Source organism: Gigantopelta aegis, chromosome 8, assembly GCF_016097555.1.
Source record: "Gigantopelta aegis isolate Gae_Host chromosome 8, Gae_host_genome, whole genome shotgun sequence".
NCBI classification, from domain to species: Eukaryota; Metazoa; Mollusca; class Gastropoda; order Neomphalida; family Peltospiridae; genus Gigantopelta; species Gigantopelta aegis.
This window is the reverse complement of record NC_054706.1, coordinates 19,973,827-19,997,234: the sequence shown is the minus strand read 5'-3', so window position 1 is coordinate 19,997,234 and position 23,408 is coordinate 19,973,827. Positions and strand designations below refer to the sequence as shown.

At 33.9% G+C, this 23,408-nt stretch overlaps 1 protein-coding gene across 1 annotated transcript; it reads left to right on the top strand.

Annotated features, from left to right (window-relative positions):
- The first annotated feature begins 22 nt into the window (after positions 1-22).
- Positions 23-19,966, top strand: LOC121380178. The gene is made up of 3 exons (XM_041508984.1): positions 23-4,045; positions 12,335-12,468; positions 14,507-19,966. The coding sequence occupies exons 1-2, from the start codon at positions 32-34 to the stop codon at positions 12,443-12,445; spliced, it is 4,125 nt and encodes a 1,374-aa protein (XP_041364918.1). The 5' UTR covers positions 23-31; the 3' UTR covers positions 12,446-12,468; positions 14,507-19,966.
- The last annotated feature ends 3,442 nt before the right edge of the window (positions 19,967-23,408 follow it).

Here is a 23,408-nt window from a genome sequence, read left to right as displayed (position 1 = left end):
ATTTGAACAAAAACATCAAGTAATAGTGTTGATGATGAAGCCATTAATATCCTTGACTGATGTTACATTTGTTGAAGCAGTTACTGAAATACATGTGATCTACTGGATGCATGAATCATATCTGATGTCTTCACTGAATTTAATGGATGCCTGCCTCCAAGTGATAGACATCTCCTTTGAAGCTATGCTGAAAGCATGTTTTTCAAAAGATGATGAAAAAGATGGTTGTGAAACTGATTCTGAATATGGAGCTGATAAAGCTGAGAAACATATTGAAGATGATGCCAACAAGGATGGGAATCATGGCAATACTGAAGAATCTTCTGTAACAAAACATAGATTGGTAAATTATTGTTGTAAACTGTTAATACCTTCACAAAAGGTAAGCTCTACATTCTGTGTTGACAAGTGGCTAAGAAGTGTGAGCTTAGTTTTATCTCTTTCCAGTGAAATATCTTTGGAACCCAAAATCATCCAACACCTGCGAATCTGCAGTGATTTTGCAACACTGATCATTATTCCATACAGCCTCCCAAGTGATACCCTGTTAGAACTAGGTGAAAACATCTTAATGCAAGGACTAGGTTCTGAAGATCTTTTGTGCTGTATCTTTTCTCTTCTCTGTGATTTGAGACAGAAACTGGTGAATGCTGAAAAAGATCTTCAACACTTTCTGACATGTTATTTAAGCTCTTGCCTTTCAGCTGATCCCAATTCTCAGATTTTGGCATGGACATTCAAAGAATTGAAAACAAAACTATTTGAATCAAATTTCTACTTTTTTGGCCCAACTTTGCATCAAGCTCTTGCTATGGAAGTAAGTACTGGATTAGATATTTTGAATGATAACCAATGTGATAACAATGAATTCATTCAAATTTTGAATGATTTTCTTGATGCAGATAGTGAGACACAAGAGGGAGCTTCAGTTTTAGCAGCTCTTATCATAGATGTGTTACACCACTTCATTCTGAACGAAATTGATCTGTTTGATGGAAGTGATGAAAATAACTGTGCTGTGGTTAAAGAAATGTTCAGGTGTCAAGAAATTATCTCTGTTGAAGACAAATTAAACTTTAAAAGATTGGCTGCTATAGCTTTTCTCAAGTCTGTCATAACAAGTTTATCTTGTGTCATAAAAAGCAAAAATGTAGGGTTTAAACAGACCAGTTACTGGCAACAAATGTGCAACATCTTTCATTTATGTCACAATGGACACGAGGGATGTAACAAAAACAGAGCCATAGAATCCATGCAGAAAATGTTGTTGCAAACTCTTGTTGAAGGTGGAGGATTGAAAGGGTTTGATGAAGTCAGACAGGCTTGTACTGACATGCCAGAATTTCTCCATGTCATTGACATTGATTTGGAGCACAGGATACAGACAGTGGAGCACAACCCATGGGCACAACATGATGAAAAAGAAAAAGTAGCATTTTATTCTCTTAGAAGTAGCACAACAGACATGTGCTCACTAATGGAATGTGTTGATGAGAATCCTGAAGTTTTGATGAAGATGTGTTCTTTTGTAATCCAGCAACAATTTTTAAAGCAAATTGTTAGTCCACTTACAGGCACAGAAAAATCTATTTCAGAATCATTTATACAGTGTGCTAAAGACTGTTCTATTTCACAGCAGATAATCCATCTTTTTGAGTGCTTGTGTGCATCAAAGGACTTTGATTTCCCACTGTTACATATCAGTTCATCAACTGATAATGAGAATTTCAGCATGGTGTCTGTCCTGGTTCATCTCTTCAGTATCATTACTGTGCAAGAGGCAAGTGGAACTACTTCAGTATTAAGCAGATGTCTTGTAAATCCTGTTGAACTGGATCTGGTGTATATATATTCATGCCCTGATGAAGGTGCTGCAGAAACACTTGGTGCTCTCAAGTTGGAAAGTGTTGATATGGTAACATTCATTAACTGTTCTTGTACCTTTGTCACTGCAATAAAGGATAATAGAGGTAAACAAAACACAAAATGTTCAGTTTGCCAGTATCAGTTTCCAGATGGGCACAAAAAATCGAAAAAAATTAGTATTCAAGATACGCATGATGCACGTCATGGCTATACATGTTTTGAAAATGACTTTGTAAAGAATCCTTTAAATTCTATAAGAAGACTTTCACCTGTTGCTTTCCGACTGTTACAGTTTCTGATACATGGCTCTTTTGTTGGATCACTGGCTTTACAGAACAGCACCATTGATGATTTGGCTACAGTCTTGAAATTGAATGATGGAGCTCAAGTGATTAATCATTTAACTGAACAGTTACAAATTCACTGGAAAGCATTGAAAACACTCACTTTCTTTGGTGATGCCCAGCTCTGCAAATTTCTGCATCATGTACTTGATGATCAAAAGAGATTGCTTTTTGAAAACCCCTCAGCATTTTTGAATAAACAGGAAAGGGAAGATTTTGAAAGAGAGTTTGATGAAAATGTAGTCGTCCTTATGAAAGATCGGTTTGATCTTGTTCAGAAAATAGTAATAACGAATTCTGAGACTGTGGGTGACAATCCTGCTGTTGAGTTTGAGAAAACACTGAATGAGATTCCTGATGACCACGGAGACTCCAAACATCTGACAAGACTCTTCAGAATAACAATTCCACCAACAATGGAAAATATGGAGATAGAATTTTTAAATGCCAAAATGGGATCATCCTTTCCAATTTTAGGGCTAGTGTTTGAAAAGAAAGTGATGTTGGATATGCTGTCTCATCTACTGCCACTTGTTCAATGGCATCTTTGCACTGTTAGGTATTTGAGAAACAGAATTAAAAAGGCTGAATGTAACAAGACTGCACTGGAAACATTTATTTATAATTTAGAACAAAGTGGCAATAAGGACTCAGAAAAGGCACTTATTAACACACATGATAAATTCAGAGAGTCGTGGAATATTTTGATAAATCACATTCCATTTCTTCAAAGATACAATTCTGATATTGGAAAAATGGAAAGGATCCATAAAGATAGCAATTTGTCTGAATCACTTGTGATGGATGATGCATCACCACTGTTCCAGGTCATGACAGCTCTTCAGAACATGCACAATGAGTTCCTTGACGATGCCGTGATAATCAGCTTGTGTATGAAATGCCATTCTACAAGTTTTCTGAAAAAAAGTACAAACACATCAGTACTTCCTTGTATTAATCTTGAGGATCTAACAGAAAAAGAAGTCATCCCCAACCCCCTTGATGAAGATTTGTTGAAGTTTTCTCAGTGCAACACAAACCCTGGTTGTGGTCTTCAGAGGGATTATGATTTCTATCAGATTGAGATGCAAGTTGCAGACATGTGCTTAATAAATAAGCCATACCTGAAGATCCAGTCAACATTCCCTCGTGTAATTTTTTCAGGGGAAATACTGCAAATGTCAAAAAAAGTGTTTGACGAAATACGTGAGAATGTTCCACAGATGCCACTTGAAAAAGATCTAGAAAAATCTGTACTGCGACTAAAAGAAGAAAATCCAAGTAATTTACAAGGATTATTGAACTATCTTGAAATGGCTTTTCGCTTGTTAACACAAAATCCAGTGGTACAACAGGATGATCCTCAGAATATCTCACAATTACTCAAACAATGGCAGTCTTTGATATCTGTACAAATCCCAGCTGTAACTACCTTCTGCTCCAAAGTACACCTGTGCTATATTATTGGGCTCTATGAATTTGTTGAAGTATTGATGGCAGACTATGTTGTTGATTCACTGGAAGAAAAGTATAGAAAACCAATTCCAGATGAATGTGTGGATCAGTTGAATGGAGTAGCAAGGCATGCAAATATCAAACTCTTGGACACAGTTATTTGTGTTCTAAAAAGATTTGCTTTCAGGCATTTATCCACTTCGTATAGAGATGCCAGTGACAAGTTATCACCATGCTTGATGGACTCCACCCTGTGGCCTACAGGTATTGTGCAGAAAGTGACTTCTGGTGAAACAAACATGGATGCTGGAATGCTGTCACCTTACCTTGCTGTTGAACACATTGTGGAAATCATCCAGTTTTTCAAGAATGCATTACAGGTTAGTATAATTAAATTAAGTTCTTAGATAAGGTGGTGGAGGCTCAGAATCCTAAAATGGTATTAAAATGATGTATTATAATATTTAAGAATTATCAGATCCAATAACATTTTAGTTAATAATTGCATCATCACTTGCACGTTGTTAATAATCACTTAGTCACGTACACACATGTACAGATTGATAGTCAAATTAATAGTCTCATAAGATATTAATACATTCTTTGAGTGCGAGTGTGAATAATTTTTACATGCTCATATACCACTAGAGTTTTGAGCATGTCTGTTCCGGGGCCTGTCTCTGGATAGCCAGGGGCTTGTCCCGGGACAGAAAAAAATTAAGCGGACAATTTTGAAATTTACATCCAAAAATTAAATAGTGGGCCTTTAAAATTTTGATGCGCATCTCTAATTAATATAATAAAGAAAATTCTACTCGTTAAATTTGGTCGCTAGATTAGATCGGGTGGTCAAAAAGAAATTAGATAAGATCGGTGGCCTGACTTGGGATGGGGGGGGGGTGGGTGGTAGAGTTGAAAATGGGCAGAATTTTGAAAATAGCAATTGGTCAAAAAAAGTTAATAAAATTATAAAAAAAAATACAAAAAAAAAGTTACAAGCCAAAAATAAAAAGAATTGACTGCTCGGTCGAACATTTATATAATTTGGAGCATTTTAGAAGGACAGTCCAAAAATAAATAAGAGAAAGAAGAGAGGATCGGACTATTTAATAATATTTAAAAAAAAGAAGTAATTTCGACACATTCTTTGAGCTTTGTTTATTGCAATAACAATTGCTTATTGATTTATTCTTATACGGAAGAGAGTTTTTACATATCTTGTATTATTTTCAAGTGCCAGGAGTAAATAGAGCAACTATTAAATGCACAGTGACAGATTTAAAAAAACAAACAAAAAAACAACAATGATAACTATTAGATTATTTCATAATTTGCTCTACTTTTCTTTTTTTTATTCTTATATAATATAATTATTAGTAATGGTTCTTTCATTAATGGATAAACATAACAGAATAAATTGTTTATGGCATTTAAATCAAATTGTTAACAGGAACATTGTTTCTTGGTATTAAGTATTACTATTAGATGTTTGTCAATGATAGTTCTGCATTTTGATGAAGAATTGTATCCATTAGAATCAAGATGAATCTGTGATTTTTACTGTTTAATTTTTTTCCATTAAATCATGTACATGTACTATATGATTTATGTCTTTACCTGATAAAATGTGATTGTTTTTGTAAAACACCTTTTAATTATGTCCTAGACACACAAATTGCTGCATTATACAGCCAGACGGTGGGGCAGCAAGGCAAACTGTAACAAGTACTGTCTAACTTTAATACATGCCATGCCATGCCAACTTATGTTTGTGCTTATATCCAATTAAGGTTCAAGCACTGTCCTGGGCACGTACGTCAGCTATCTGGGCTGTCTGTTCAGGACAGTGGGTTAGTTTTTAGTGGTTAGTCAGAAAGAAGAGGGTGTGAGAGCTGATACTAGGCTGCGAACCCAGTACCTACCAGTTAAAACTCGCTGTGTGTGAGAGCTGATACCGGGCTGCGAACCCAGTACCTACCAGTTAAAACTCGCTGTGTGTGAGAGCTGATACCGGGCTGCGAACCCAGTACCTACCAGTTAAAACTCGCTGTGTGTGAGAGCTGATACCGGGCTGCGAACCCAGTACCTAAAAATAAAAACTCGCTGTTGTGAGAGCTGATATTTTTAAGGCGAACCCAGTACCTACCATTAAAACTAGGTCATTGTGAGGCTGATACCGGGCTGCGAACCCAGTACCTACCAGTTAAAACTCGCTGAGCTGAGAGCTGATACCAGGCAACCCAGTACCTACCAGTTAAAACTCGCTCTGTGTGAGACTGATGCCGGACTGCGAAAATGTACCTACCAGTTAAAACTGCTCTGTGTGAGAGCTGATACCCTAAACGAACCCAGTACAGTTTAGTTAAAACTCGCTGCCCTGTGAGAGCTGATACTGGGCTGTGAACCCAGTACCTACCAGCCTGATGTCCGATGGCTTAACCAGAACATAAAAATTGTTATGTGGTGCCATACAATAGCACTAAACCTTGCAAATTTGGTACTCACACTTTTCTTTTCATGGTGCAGGTAAACTTTTCCAGGAGTAGCCTTTGAGTATGATGACCCAATGGTTGCAGACTTGCCAACTGCTACGGATGGGCGTAGTTTGCTAGCTTTGAAACGTGTTGATACGCTGTGTCGACGTTTGCTACGCTGTCATGAATGCCCAAATTGTTACTATTCCCAAAAAATCAAGATGCTTTTGCAACACCATAAAAATCCAGGATCGCTGCCATTTGAGCAAAGAACTACTAATAATTATGTTTTATTTTACAAGTAATAGTTTCATCTTTAGCAAACTTGTAGGTCTAAAGAGTAGAGTCGAAATGCGGGTGATTTCTGGCAATCACCTAAAATTGGATGTAATCTTGGAATACAGTAACTAAAAAGATTTAATTCCTCATTTCTGTTTTTTTTTTGATTATCTACCAACATAGAAAAGTATAATCAGTGTATCAAGTAACCATAATAAAACAGTTATAGACAAGATTTTTCGAAAAATGGACAACCCTTTACTGTAAGACCCAATGTCGCGAAATCAGATTTTTTTACATCGCTTTGCCATCTAATGGATATACATTGGCATGTGACAAATGCCCATTAGGAATAGAGTAATTTCTAAGTCGACAAAATGCAATAAGAAAATAACAGCATTCAAATTTAGCATTGATCACATCATCGCACATATCCGCTTAGCTTTGTTGTTATTGCATTTCGAAATAAAAGTACAAAATTCTGATTGGCTGATCATAATCCTGTTCCAAAGATATCCAACTTTTTGAATGGCATCAATTATATTTCGACTTCATTCGTATCCTTTAAAAAAATAACTAGGTCATTTGAATATCCAGTACATGGCTGACTGAAATTATAGTTAATATGAATTACCAAAAAGACGTATTAAGTTTGATTATATTAATGAAAGGTTATTATTAATATGTCACTTTAGAACGGGTTATCAGTTTTCAAGACATCTACAATGAATACAAATTGCTCGTCTACAATGAATACAAATTACTTTGCCGACAAAGAATTAAAGGTTGGTAGTTTGTAAACAATGACTGGACTACATATTTACTCATTTAGCAGAATAATTCAATGGTAATAAACACTCGGGGAAATATAATTTAGGCACTCGTGTTGTAAACATCCTTTGTCATGGAATGTGTGTGTGCGCGCGTGTGCATGTGCGTCTGTGTACAGTTGGATCCTGTTGGCTCGAATTCCGTCGGTGCTCGAAAAAGTGTTCGGTTAACATCGGATATTTCTGTAACATCAGTTAGAATTTAGATACATATTATTTTGGTAACTGCAAACTTAAAAATTTCATCAAGGTGTTATATAGCAATATATCAAAAAGAATTTATTAGAAATTACTTCGAGTGTGAGAAAGCCCTTGTCAGTATTAATTAAATGTGTGGTTGCTGAAGTGATGACAGCTCATTTTAAACTGGTCTTGTAGATGTGTACAAAGTAACGCTTTACACCAAGGCCACTAATTGTGGACTAATTGTTTGTTTGGTATCACGGTTCATCTAACAGGTACCGTAACACTAGCTGTACTTGAATGATAATTACCGATGTCCCCTGAAAAACAACATGACAAGTATGGTAATGAAAGGATTGCATGGCTATTGTTGCATTCTCTGATTCATCTATAGCTTGTTCTGCCTAAATAATTAATCCTAAGGTTGTAATAACCAACTGCACAAGCGCAGCAATTGTTGGTCCTTTTCGGTGGTTTTCCATTTGATATTTGATGGATCACCAGTTCGAGGGAAATTTAGCTAATAACACAGACAGGACCAATAATTTAGTTCGAGCGAAGGCTTATAGTCGACCCTGGGCGTGTTCGCCCATCATCTGTTAACAGAATATAAGGGTTCTGGGACCACAAATTAAACAAAATCGGGACTTAGTTTTTTGTTTCGGGTGTTGCCCAGTGGTGTGTTCGACCGTTCCGAGGTCGATCCCAACGAGGGCCTACTGTATATATCGTTAAGCCAGGCACCAGAATATATCAATGTGGTGAACCCTGTCTGGGATGATGCATTAAATTTAAAAAAATTAGCCGATGAAGTATGAGCCTCTCTCAATGCTCAGAAATATAGTGAAATGTGTTGATGTCACTATCTGTATTTCCTTTTGTTTTGTTAAACTTCTGTTCATACAACAATTACTGCAAGATTATAACTGAATCTCAATTCTGACTACTCGATTAATTATTGATAAAAGCCACTTTGAGTGGGTACAAATTTATAACTTTTACTCATATATTTTCAGTTTTTATAAAAAAATAAAATAATGTTCATATTTGAATTGGTAAGTATTAGTTTTGTGGGGTTTTCTCATTTTTATTAGGCAAAACATCAATAAAGTTGTGTTTACTTGCACACATTTGTGGCAAGATGTGCAGTATTTATGTCCAGCTCTTGCCTGAAGTGTATCATTGTATCAAATCACCTCGGTGCACCCATTCTCTGACTGGATTTTCCCCTTCCCAGCATGTGCCCCACAACTGGCATATCAAAGGTCATGGTGTGTGCTGTTCAGTCCTTTGCTGCTTATGTAAGAATACTAAGTACTAAGTATACTAAGACTGTCCAAATTTGTTCAAATGTTCAACATCCAGTATCTCTAATGGTGTGTCAGTAAATAAAACAAACTTTAACTTTATTTTAGTTTAGTTTCAAAATTGAGGTTATTACTAATACTTAGCATTCTGAAAACCAACTGCTAAAGATTTTAACGTGTCCAATTTTTTTTTTTTAAACATATCTACAAGTAAAATAATCAGAAGTATCATGTAAAATAATAATTTTTAATGACAACCTTTCTTCGAAAAATGGGCAACCCTTTGGTAAAGACTGTGAAATCAGATTTTTATCATCGCAATTTTCTCTCTATGGATATACATTGGCATCTGACAAATTGCACCATTTCTGAGATAGATTGTCTAAGTCGACAAAATGCAAGGAACAGAATAACAGGGTTCATATTTATTATACGACTTCCCTCATATATCCGCTTAGCTTTGTTGTGTAACGATTAGCTGAAATAAAAGTACACCTCTTTCTGATTGGCTGATATGACACGTTCCACAGATATCCAAAATGGCATCAATTATATTTGACTTCATTTCTATTAAAAAAAAATAACTGCATCACATATCCATACATCATTTGAATATAGAGTAATGGATGACTCAAATTATAGTTAAATATAAAGCTATAACGTTATTATTAATATGTCACTTTAGAACGGGTTATCAGTTTTCAAGACATCTACAATGAATACAAATTGCTCGTCTACAATGAATACAAATTACTTTGCCGGCAAAGAAAGGTTGGTAGTTTGTAAACATTGACGGGACTAAATATTTACTCATTTAGCAGAATAATTCAGTGGTAATAAACACTCCGTGAAATATAATTTAGGCACTTGTATTGTAAACATCCTATGTCATGGAATATGTGTGTGTGTGTGTGTGTGTGTGTGTGTACAGTTGGATCCCGTTGGCTCGAATTCCGTCGGTGCTCGAAAAAGTGTTCGGTTAACATCGGATATTTCTGTAACATCAGTTAGAATTAGATACATATTATTTTGGTAACTGCAAACTTAAAAATTTCATCAAGGTGTTATATAGCAAAATATCAGAGTGAAAGAATTTATTAGAAATTACTTCGATTGTGTGATGTTGAAGCCCTTGTCAGTATTAATTAAATGTGTGGTTGCTGAAGTGATGACAGCTCATTTAAAACTGGTCTTGTAGACGTGTTCAAAGTAACGCTTTACACCAAGGCCACTAATTGTGGACTAATTGTTTGTTTGGTATCACGGTTCATCTAACAGGTACCGTAACACTAGCTGTACTTGAATGATAATTAATGATGTCCCCTGAAAAACAACATGACAAGTATGGTAAAGAAAGGATTGCATGGCTATTGTTGTAATTCTCTGATTCATCTATAGCTTGTTCTGCCTAAATAATTAATCCTAAGGTTGTAATAACCAACTGCACAAGCGCAGCAATTGTTGGTCCTTTTCGGTGGTTTTCCATTTGATATTTGATGGATCACCAGTTCGAGGGAAATTTAGCTCATAACACAGACGGGACCAATAATTTAGTTCGAGCGAAGGCTTATAGTCAACCCTGGGCATGTTCGACCCATCATCAGTGGCAACAGAATAATCAATGTGGCGAATGTCTGGGATGATTATTAAATTATTATTTTTTAAATTATCAAATTAATGCTCAGAAACTAGAGACATGTCACTATCTGTATGTTTAGGGGCGGGACGTAGCCCAGTGGTAAAGCGCTCGCTCGATGCGCGGTCAGTCTGGGATCGATCCCCGTTGGTGGGCCTATTGGGCTATTTCTCGTTCCAGCCAGTGCACCACGACTGATATATCAAAGGCTGTGGTATGTACTACCCTGTCTGGGATGGTGCATATAAAAGATCCCTTGCTGCTAATCAAAAATAGTAGCCGATGAAGTGGCGACAGCGGGTTTCCTCTCTCAATATCTGTGTGGTCCTTAACCATATGTCTGACACCATATAACCGTAAATAAAATGTGTTGAGTGCGTCATTAAATAAAATATTTCCTTTCCTTTCCTATCTGTATGTTTGTTAAACTTCTGTTCATACAACAATTACTGCAAGATTATAATTGAACCTCAATTCTGACTACTGGATTAATTATTGATAAAAGCCACTTTGAGTGGGTACAAATTTATAACTTTTACTGACATATTTTCAGTTTTTATAAAAAAAAATAATAATGTCCATATTTGAATTGGTAAGTATTAGTTTTGTGGGTTTTTCTCATTTTTATTAGGCAAAACATTAATAAAGTTGTGTTTACTTGCACACATTTGTGGCAAGATGTGCAGTATTTCTGTCCAGCTCTTGCCTGAAGTGTATCATTATATCAAATCACCTCGGTGGACCCATTCTCTGACTGGATTTTCCCCTTCCCAGCATGTGCTCCACAACTGGCATATCAAAGGTCATGGTATGTGCTGTTCAGTCCTTTGCTGCTTATGTAAAAATACTAAGTACTAAGTATACTAACGGCCGATTTCTCGTCGCCGGTTTAAACCTGATTCGCGGTTTAAACTCGGTTCAAACTTGGCTCAACTAAAATTCTCATTTCTCGTTGCAAATCAAATTTGAATTTTGAATCAAAATCTTCTTGAACCACGTTCAAGTTAAACCTCCAAATTGGGCGTTTAAGGCCTTGATCCATGGAAATATGGCGGACTCGGACGTTGACGATATGGAAATAATGCTAGAAAATAGGCGTATATTCAATATACCGTATGTTTTTAGATTACAGTTTAACCCATTTGATGTATACAGTATTTCCCTGTTACTTCTGCTGTTTGTTCGGGGTTTTTTTTTATCCTCGACAACATCCTAATAATAGAAATAAGTATTTCTCGTTCATATAAGGTATAATTGTTACTACGGGCTGTCATTACTGGCAAAAAGAAACAAAACATGAACATATGAAGGGGTACATGGAATGTCCGCTTCATGGAACAGCCTGGTTTAGTTGAGCGAGATAATGATTTCGCACGAGAAATAGGATTTGAAATGAATCATGGTTTATTATGAACTAGGCTTAGTTGATCTTGACCGAAGGTTTAAACCTAGCTGCTTTGAGCGGTCAACGAGAAATCGGGCCTAAGACTGTCAAAATTTTTCAAATGTTCGACATCCAGTAGCTCTAATGGTGTGTCAGTAAATAAAACAAACTTTAACTTTATTTTAATTTAGTTTCAAAATTGAGGTTATTACTAATCCTTAGTGTGTCTAATACTCATATTACTAATCCTTAGTGTGTCTAATACTCATATTACTAATACTTAGTGTGTCTAATACTCATATTACTAATCCTTAGTGTGTCTAATACTCATATTACTAATACTTAGTGTGTCTAATACTCATATTACTAATACTTAGTGTGTCTAATACTCATATTACTAATACTTAGTGTGTCTAATACTCATATTACTAATCCTTAGTGTGTCTAATACTCATATTACTAATCCTTAGTGTGTCTAATACTCATATTACTAATCCTTAGTGTGTCTAATACTCATATTACTAATCCTTAGTGTGTCTAATACTCATATTTGTTTTATTTTTTGTGTGTTTGAAGGAAAAAAGAAAGAAAGTTAATAGTGCAAGTGCTAGCTTTGTTTCCCAACCTAAGGAGCAGCCAAGCCAATTTTTGAGACAGAAAACTGCTCAGCGTTTCAGGAAGAAGTGAAAGAGAAATGAGGATTCCTAGAGGTGTGTACCTGTATGTCCAGTACCATTCATGACTAATGTGGTACAGGAACCTCTTGATATATTGTTTACTTAATCAGTTATTTATGGTTAACATAGTTTCTGCAGATTGTTGATAACACGAAGAATATGAATCCAAATCTGTCATAGGATATATTGTATCAAATATTTGTTTGTTTGGACACATCAAGCATATAATGTTGGCTGTATATATATAGATTTGGGGCACAGCTTAAAAATTAAAGGACACCTACAGTATTCCAAACCAGGCACGGATCTCAATTTCTTAATGGGTGTGAGATAATATTAATGCAATGTAGTTAAGTTTGGTGGCATTAAATAAAACTTGATGCCTCTAAATCCGCACCTGTGACCATCAAGGATAGGATATCCCAAGGATCTGAGGGGGATCCGTTCCTCCCTATATATATTCCTGTGTCTCCTTTTTGGTGGAGAGGGTTTAAAATATAGATACATCTATATATACATGTACTGGGTTGCCCTTTTGCCCTTTTTCTCTTTGCCCTCCCAAATATTTCCTGGATCATGCCTACCCACCCCATTGGTGACAAATTGGGCTATAACAAGATTTTCTCTCACTCATATTTAGTACCAGTATTCCAGTTAACACATACTCTGAGGCCCCATTTTATGTCCAGTCAGTTCTTCCATAAACATGTATCCGCCCCTGAAAATAAGCAGGGCAGCATAAAAGATGGAACATATTACTATTATGATTCCGACTTGTGTACTGAGTTCCACATGTATATAGGCTTTGTATTCATTTGAAGATGGTAGCTAGTCTCCAAACACTGAGCGACATCTTTAATATACACATAGAGTACTTCATCATACAATATCTAACATTTTCAGTGTAATCAAAGTATGTGATATTTTTCAGATCGTATACTTTAAGAATTTGATAACTTTGCAAATTAGATGTAAATTAATCGAGGTCACTGCACTACGTTTATTAACATTTAAGAAAACGTACTTGGGTGACACAGCATAATTGACGTATGTCATCACATAAAAACATTTCAATAGCAATTTTACACTGAAAGCTGTCCAGCATTCAGAAAACAAATAACGTTAAGAACTAGTTTATTTTGATGTAAGGACATCCAAAATGACAACATTAGAGTTTGACATCATTTCCATTCAAAAAGACACCACGCCACGTATTCTTACGTCATTTGAATATCTAGTAATGGCGGACTGGAATTAAAGTTCTGTGTACAGTTTACAAAAACATGTTTTATTAAGCTTGACATATATTAAGAATAAAAATAATGTATTATGCTAGCCATAGGCTCGTATAATACAATTTTTATTCCTAATATATGATATTGACGATACCGAAAAAAACTCTGGTAATAACCTCTATATATATTATAAATATGGCAAAAATTTCAATCAGTTTTAAAAACAATTCCCTGAAGTGGACTTTAGCAGATTTTGAATATGTTGTTCTAGTACCAGAAAATACATGTATGCTTCAAATGATAACAAAATCATTTCTATGCCATTTTTGTGCAGTTCAAACCATTCAACAACCAGACTATGTTTTAAAAAGTTGTGTTTATGATAAAATTAATGTTTCTGACAGAAATGATCCAATTATACATGATCCATAGTTTTTCTGGTTCCCAGTTTGCCTCAAATACTGTCCTGTCAAAACTGCTATTAACGCAGTTAAAATAATGAATTTATCATTTGTGTTTCTGTTAGTATAGACTCATCTTTTAAATAACATTTTAATTGTTTTTTTGGGTCATATTTAAGACAGGACTCAAGTGACAATGAAGTAAGAATATTTTGTTAGCTATAGTCATGGTAGAAAAAAACTTTGGTTTTTTAATTAATTTTGTTGCATATATTATTTATACTTGTGCTTGTCGTTAGGAGATGTTATCAAAAATTGGTTTATTTACCTCGAGCAGAATTAGTATATTTCTAAACTGAGTTACATAAGCTACTAGGGCATGGAACAATTCACAACATACATTACTTAATGACCTTGTGTTAACTTGTTTTTCAGGACCTGAAGCCTAAACTTCATCACTTCATCAATGGTGGGCTGGTTAAATGTTCTGGGACAAATCTGTGCAAAGACAAGCTTATGCTAGAAGCTCTTGGTTACACATGGATTGAGAACTGGCTCTGTAGTTTGTAAATGCAACATCTCTATACACACATTTGTATATTATTTAAAGTTGTATTCATAATTTGCTGACACTCAGTGCTGTTTGCAATATTTTAATAGTGTGTGGTGTTTACTGATAGTTGCAGCATATTATACATAATGTTGATACTCTATGATTATATGTCTTTGATATTTGTCGGGATATGTGCTGATCATATGCTGATACTGGAGTTTTCTGATAATGAAATGTATTGATAGTTATGCTGTTTACTGATACTTACAGCATATGACAAATGGTGTTGATACTATATGATTGTGTTTCTTGTTGATGTGCATGTGCTGATCTTATGCTATCACTTGTGTTTTCTGATGGCATGTTGACACTGATCTTGAAAAAGGCTGATCATATGCTGATATGGCTTGGTGGTTTCTGATATTTACAACATATTGTACATAGTGTCGAATACTGTATGATGATCTTTCTGCTGTTGGTTGACATGTTGTGATGCTAGAGTTTCCACAATTAAAATATGCTACTCATATGCTGTTATTGTGTGGTGGGTTTTTTTAATTGTTTCTGATCATTGCTGATACACTGGTATTTTTTGTTGTTGTTGATAACATGTTGATCATATATGCTGACACGTACTGGGTTAAGATATTGAAATGCAAACATGTAGGCTGATCCTATGCTGTAGTGATGTTTACGATATTAACAGCATTTTGTACATATATAGTGTTCAATATGATGTTTGTTGACATGTTCTGATCATGTATGGACACTTGAGTTTTCTGATATAGAAATATGCATCAAATGCTGATACTATGTACATGGTGTTTCCCGATAGCATATTGTATATAGTGTTGTTTTTTATGTTTGTTGACATGTGTTGATCCTATGCTGACACTGGTGTTTCTGGTGTTGAAATATGCTGATCATAATTATGCTGATATGGCACGGTGGTTCCTGACAATTATAGCATGTTGTAAATACTCTTGATACTTTATGATTGTTTTTCTGATGTTGATATGTGCTGATATTTCTGATATTGAAATTCGCAGAGCGTAAAGCATGGTGTTTCTTGATTTTTTAAGCAAGTTGTACATAGTGTTGATACTACATGGTTGTGTTTCTGATGTTGTTGTGCTGATCATATGCCGACACTGCATGGTGCTTCTGATGTTGTTGTGCTGATCATATGCCGACACTGCATGGTGCTTCTGATGTTGTTGTGCTGATCATATGCCGACACTGCATGGTGCTTCTGATGTTGAAATATTCTGATCATATGATGATAGTGTACATGTATGTTTCCTGATATTTGCAGCATATTGTACATGTAGTGTTGATACTGTATGATTACATTTCTGATATTTGTTAGCATGTGCTGATTATATGCTGACACTGGTTTCTCCGATAATGAAATGTGCTGATATGTATAGTATTTACTGATTCTTATAACATATTGTAAATAGTGCTGATTCTAGATAATTGTTTCTGATCATATGCTGACATAATTTTTCTTTTCTGATGACATGTTGATACTGCATATACTTATTACTATCAGCATATTGTACATAAAGTGTTGATACTATTTGATTGTGTTTCTGTGGTACATTTGCTGATCATATATATGCTGGCACTTGTGTCTTCTGATGTGTTGATCATATATGCTGACATTTATCTTTTTGATTTATTATGTAAAATGAATTCTATAATTGTTGATGTGCTAATCACAAGTTAAATTGTCTTGTCATATGTTGGAGTTTTCTCATACTTTATGTGTTGTACATATTAGATGATATTGTACAGTTTCATTTCTGATACTTGTCGACATGTACATGCATGTGTATGTACTGATCATATGGCATATGTACTGATCATAGGCTGTATGTACTGATCATAATGGCGTATGCACTGATCATATGACTTATGTACTGATCATAGGCCGTATGTACTGATCATATGGCATATGTACTGATCATAGGCTGTATTCTGTACATAATGTGTTGATACTATATATAGGTAGTTGAATTTCAGAAACACTGATATGTGCTAATGTTCTCTAATAATGCTGTCTTGTGTTGACACTAATCTTTCTATTTGCTGATCATTTAGAGACGGACACTGGTGTCTTTAAATGCTTACTGATGTTCTGATCATAGTTTGGTGTTGGTATATGTTGGTATTTCCTATTTTCAAATGTTGGAATATGCTTACTGAATACTTGATAGTTGTATTTCATAATTTTATTGGCATTTCTGATATTGAAGTATGCATATACTAATAAGACATGGTGTTTTTCAGCAAGTTGTACATAGTGTTGATACTACATGATTGTGTTTCTGATGTTGGTGTGCTGATCATATGCCGACACTGCATGGTGTTTCTGATGTTAAAATATTCTGATCATATGAAGATAGTGTATGTTTCCTGATATTTGCAGCATATTGTACATATTGTGTTGATACTGTATGATTGATTACATTTCAGATATGCGTTGGCATGTGCCGATATGTATAGTGTTTACGGATTCTTACAACATATTGTAAATAGTGCTGATTCTAGATAATTGTTTCTGATCATATGCCGACATAATTTTTCTTTTCTGATGACATGTTAATACTGCATATACTTATTACTATCAGCATATTGTACATAAAGTGTTGATACTATTTGATTGTGTTTCTGTGGTACATTTGCTGACCATATATATGCTGGCACTTGTGTCTTCTGATGTGTTGATCATATATGCTGACATTTATCTTTCTGATTTATTATGTAAAATGAATTCTATCATTGTTGATGTGCTAATTACAAGTTAAATTGTCTTGTCATATGTTGGAGTTTTCTGATACTTTATGTGTTATACATATGAGATGATATTGTAGAGTTTCATTTCTGATACTTGTCGACGTGTACATGTGTATGTATTGATCATATGGCATATGTACTGATCATAGGCCGTATGTACTGATCATATGACTTATGTACTGATCATATGCCTATGTTGGATATTATTCATACCGTACTTGGAAATATTCTGTACATAATGTGTTGATACTATATACAGGTAGTTGAATTTCTGTAACATTGATACATGTATGTGCTAATGTTCTCTAATAAGTATTTCTAATGTTGTCTTGTGCTGACACTAACATTTGTATTTGCTGATCATTTAGAGACGGACACTGGTGTCTTTAAATGCTTACTGATGTTCTGATAATAGGTTGGTGTTGGTATTTTCTGATACATATATTACTATTAGCATATATGGTGTTGATAACATAAGATTGTATTTCTATTGCTAACATGTGCTGATCATATGCTGATACTAGTGTGTTGTGCTGACATGTTTGAGCTGAAACTGAGTTTTCAAATATTGGAATATGCTTATTGAATACTTAATTGTTGTATTTCATAATTTTATTGGTATTTCTGATATTGAAATATGCATATACTGATAAGACATGGTGTTTTCAGCAAGTTGTACATAGTGTTGATACTATATGACTGTGTTTCTGATGTTGTTGATGTGCTGATCATATGCCGACACTGCATGGTGTTTCTGATGTTGTTGATGTGCTGATCATATGCCGACACTGCATGGTGTTTCTGATGTTAAAATATTCTGATCATATGAAGATAGTGTATGTTTTCTGATATTTGCAGCATATTGTACATATAGTGTTGATACTGTATGATAACATTTCTAATATTTGTTAGCATGTGCCGATATGTATAGTGTTTTCCGATTCTTATAACATATTGTAAATAGTGCTGATTCTAGATAATTGTTTCTGATCATATATGCTGACATAATTTTTCTTTCCTGATGACACGTTGATACTGCATATACTTATTACTATCAGCATATTGTACATAAAGTGTTGATACTATTTGATTGTGTTTCTGGTGTACATCTGCTGATCATCTATATGCTGACACTTGTGTTTTCTGATGTGTTGATCATATATGCTGACATTTATCTTGCTGATTTATTACTATGTAAAATGAATTCTATAATTGTTGATGTGCAAATCACAAGTTAAATTGTCTTGTCATATGTTGGAGTTTTCTAATACTTTATATGTTGTCTATATGAGATGATATTGTACAGTTTCATTTCCGATACTTATCGACATGTACATGTGTATGTACTGATCATAGGCCCTATGTGCTGATCATATGCCTATGTTGGATATTATTCATACTTGGAAATATTCTGTACATAATGTGTTGATACTATATACAGGTAGTTGAATTTTGGAAACATTGATATGTGCTATTGTTCTCAAATAAGTATTTCTAATGTTGTCTTGTGCTGACACTTAAGTTGCTGATCATTTAGAGACGGACACTGACGTCTTTAAATGCTTACTGATGTTCTGATCATAGGTTGGTGTTGGTATTTCCTGATACATATTTTACTATTAGCATATTTCACATACCCTGTAGTCGGTTGAGTGCTCGCCTAAGGTGCTTACATTGCAGGATCAAACCATTGCACCTGTGGAAAAGTGCATATAAAAATCTCTTGCTGCAGTAGGAAAAATGTAGCAGCTAGGTTTCCTCTGATGACTACGTGCCAGAATTATGAAATTATTAATTAATCAATGTCATTAAACAACAGCAAAAAACATACCCTGTAGTGTTAATAACATGATTGTGTTTCTGTCTGTTAATCATTAATTTGTGTTGATCATATGCCAATACTGGTTTTCTCTGCTGACATGTTTCAGCTGATACTGGGTTTTCAATGTTGGAATATGCTTACGGAATACATTTGTGCTCAATTAGTTTTATTGCTGATTATGTGCCTGGTATGTACTGATCATATATGCCGACAGGTGATTTCTGAGAATAAGTGTACTGTACATGTATGTATAACATGTATACATGTACAGGTAGCTGTGTATTTTATACTTGTTGTTTGTCCATGTTTGGATAATAGGTTTCTTCCCAGATATTATCATGGGTTAATCATATTCTGATACTGTATGGTGTTTTTTGTACATACTGTATTTTTTTAAAATTGTTGGCTTGTGCTAATCATGTATGGACATATTTCTGATTTTGACATGTGTTAATTGAAAATATGCATCTGATACTCTGTCAAATTCAGGTTGTGTATATGTTGATACTACACGTGTGTACTTACATGTACTGACATATACTGACACTGGATTGAGTTTTCTGATGCTTAATATACTGTACATAGGTACTGATACAATATTATGTATTGTTCGTGTGTGAACACAAGTGGGTTGTTTTCTTGAGTTATTATTTTTCTTTGACAGTGGTGGTGAGGTTAATACTAAATAATAATTTAAGTGCAGGTTATATGCTGACTATAGGTGGTGTGTGGTGGGGGTTAGGTTTTTATTTTTTGGGGGGGAGGGTTTTTGTGTGTTTTTTAAAATAGATAACATATTTTGTGCTGATTGTATTCTGACATTTGAGTTTCTTGACACATGTACTTATTAATATATTGAATAAATGTGTCATTTATGATACTAACTACCATGGCATGTATCCTAATCATTTGTTGACAGTAATATAGTTTTTTGAAAATTATATTTATCTGTTCTGATGAAAATATGTTTTTTTCCTCCTGTTGTGACCATAATATAAGATTCAACTTTAATTGGGTAATCATTTGTTATGCCATAGTTTACAAATGCCAAAAGAAAAACAACTAAGTGATGGGTAATTCTTATAAAAGTACCATTTATTGGCGTAATTTTATTGTATGTCTGCTGATTGTCATAATGGTGATTGCACATAAAAGGTTTTGATGCTGTGTATTTTAACATTTGTTGATGAAATTTATTTCTTAGTATTTTGGATCAGACATATGGTACTTTTCAGAGATGGTTTGTCAGTGGTGACAAATGATGGTATTTTCACTATTGTAATGTTAATAGGATAGTGATAATTTTTAAATATATAGTTTGGTAAGACTTGTCTGCAGATGGAGCATAAACATTTATGGGGAAAAAAACTAAAATATATTATTGAACGTACATGTTTATGATGGAATAGTTAAAATGTATTTGGTGTTTGTTGATATTTTGGATTATATTTACCATAAATTGATGCTGACATGTTTGACATTTTGTCGTAGTATATGCATATTGGCAGGCTTAATATTTGTTATTTGCTAATACCATATAAACCATTGTTGATCCAGATATGGTAAGTGACAATATGAGGAGCCTGTGCAACATGATGATCATCACATGATGTTGACCCCATGTCATCTGCACAGTAGCATGGGGAGGGTGGGTTGTGTCATCAAATGGTATCATTTGTTACAATATACTTCAAACACTGTTTCAAGTAGGCACGTGAGGTAAAACATTTTTAAAATGTGGCCTGTTAATTAAGGCAAATCATTTTTTATTAGAACACCTCATCAAAGACCATATAATCATCGTTTAATGTGCCTGATAACCATTCAGTAAAATTGTTAATACACATGTATATGGATTTTTGCGAATGTTTTAGGTGTTTATCATAATTAATGTATTACTATTTGACAATGGTAAATTTATATTGATATAAATTGTCACTTGCTTAATTTCTAATGTATAAACATTAGTTAATTTCTAACGTATAAACATTAGTTAATTTCTAATGTATAAACATTAGTTAATTTCTAACGTATAAACATTAATTTCTAATGTATAAACATTAGTTAATTTCTAATGTATAAACATTACTTTTGGTATTGATAGTACATGTACATGTATGTTTTGTTTTGTTTTTTTAAACTTTTCCTTCCCACTATGATTACTATAATTGTAATATTTAAAACAACAGTTATCCAGTGTTCATATCTCCCACTCTAGTTTGACAAAGTTGAATGCATGCAAATAAAAAGATGTAAAAGAAATAAATTAAGCGTATAAGCATCTGAACTGTTTGAAGTTTTGAGACTGGAATTGAAGCCTATAGATTAATTTCAAAAAAGATTTATAAATTTTAATGCAGAAATCACATGTATTCTTCAAGACAAGAAAGAATATTGTTTAAAAAAAATGTTGTTGTTTATAAGATTGCTTGTTTTTTTGTGTGTTTTTTTGGTACTATAGTACTATAAGAATCTTTGTACTAATTAAAATACAAGTCATCTTACTTAGTAATTTAAATATCCAGTTGGTGATATATTACCAGATTGAAAATAATATCACTAATTTTAACAAGTGATATTATCAAATTTGATAAAGAACAGTTTGTAATAAATGTATTTTAGATAATTTGAATTGTTATTAATTGTCATATGACTATGGAATATTATGTGTCACTTGTACAGGAAGCTGTAAGGTCTTACTCATCAAAAAGAAAAGAAAAGCTTAGCAGAAAATGAAAGTTTTCATCAGTCTGTTTCAGTGTTAAAAACTGCATACTTACACAACAGCTACATTTAGCAGCGTACAAATTAGTGAAGTAATAGAAAGGTTTAACAATGGTTACCAATAAGAGTTGTTGTTATGCATCATTAAAATCTGTTTCCATTTCTTTCCCGTTTTTCCTTTTATATTTTATGTCTACTAAATATTTAAATTTTTCAACGAAAATAAATTTAATGACATGCAAATCTAGCATTGTGTTTAATGGGTTAACCACTAGATTGTAACATATTCCTGACTAAGTATTTAGAGCCTTTTTAATGACTTAATATTACATTTTATTAGTGTTGTTCCAATGATAGATTATAATCAAGTATTGATCAGTTAAATTGGGCGTTACCAATATAATGATCGATTATGCATGAGAATCCATAACCGATTGTTGCAGAGAATGTTACCTGTAATTGTTCCTACAATTTTAATGCTGGTGTTTGTTTTGTTTTCATGTATACAAAAAAAACCCACCAGATATTGAATACACATGTAGGTATTAGCATCTGGTACATTTAGGGTCTTTTTCAATAATAATAATTCATTTATTTAAGTTTATACATTTTAACTGATGATTGTGTTAATTGAAAGTTGATCGGTTATAGTGTGAACCAATGATATCAATAATAAATTCCAACACTATACATATTATTAAATAATTTTCTTATTTGGAATATCAGTAATTATATTTACAAAGTGTTTGTGACGGTCGTGATGTTTCCAGTAGACCAAACTGGATTTTACCTCACAATAATTTCATATGTATGAACTTATATATACCGGTACATGTATGTAGCAAGTAAAATGTTTGAGCTACTAGTACTTTTGTACTTCAAACATTATGACCAGAGAAACACTCGATTTACAGACTGATATTCTAAATAAAAAATACATGTGTATATATTTAAAATGTAATTTTAATCATTAAATTTAAAGGGCTGTATTATTTAGGAACATCTTACAATGAAAACTCTGGACAGTCCATTTAAGAACACTATTATAGCTATCAGTATCTGTAACAGCTAGTTGATTAATTTAGTGATGTCGTTAAACATACCCAGTAAGACACAAACTGTAACAGTTGCTAGCTGTGCTGTTGTTAAACCTCTGTTATAATAAACGTATGTAGCCTACAAGTACAATGCTGTTACTGATTTAGTGATGTCGTTAAACATACCCGGTAAGACACAAACTGTAACAGTTGCTAGCTGTGCTGTTGTTAAACCTCTGTTATAATAAACGTATGTAGCCTACAAGTACAATGCTGTTACTGATTTAGTGATGTCGTTAAACATACCCGGTAAGACACAAACTGTAACAGTTGCTAGCTGTGCTGTTGTTAAACCTCTGTTATAATAAACGTATGTAGCCTACAAGTACAATGCTGTTA

What these genes read in the sequence shown, in the direction of transcription:
- LOC121380178 (XM_041508984.1), top strand. Translation starts at nt 32, where the DNA reads ATGATGAAGCCATTAATATCCTTGACTGATGTTACATTTGTTGAAGCA. An exon ending in TTTTCAAGAATGCATTACAG is followed by an intron (nt 4,046 to 12,334) that starts GTTAGTATAATT and finishes GTGTGTTTGAAG; the next exon opens with GAAAAAAGAAAGAAAGTTAA.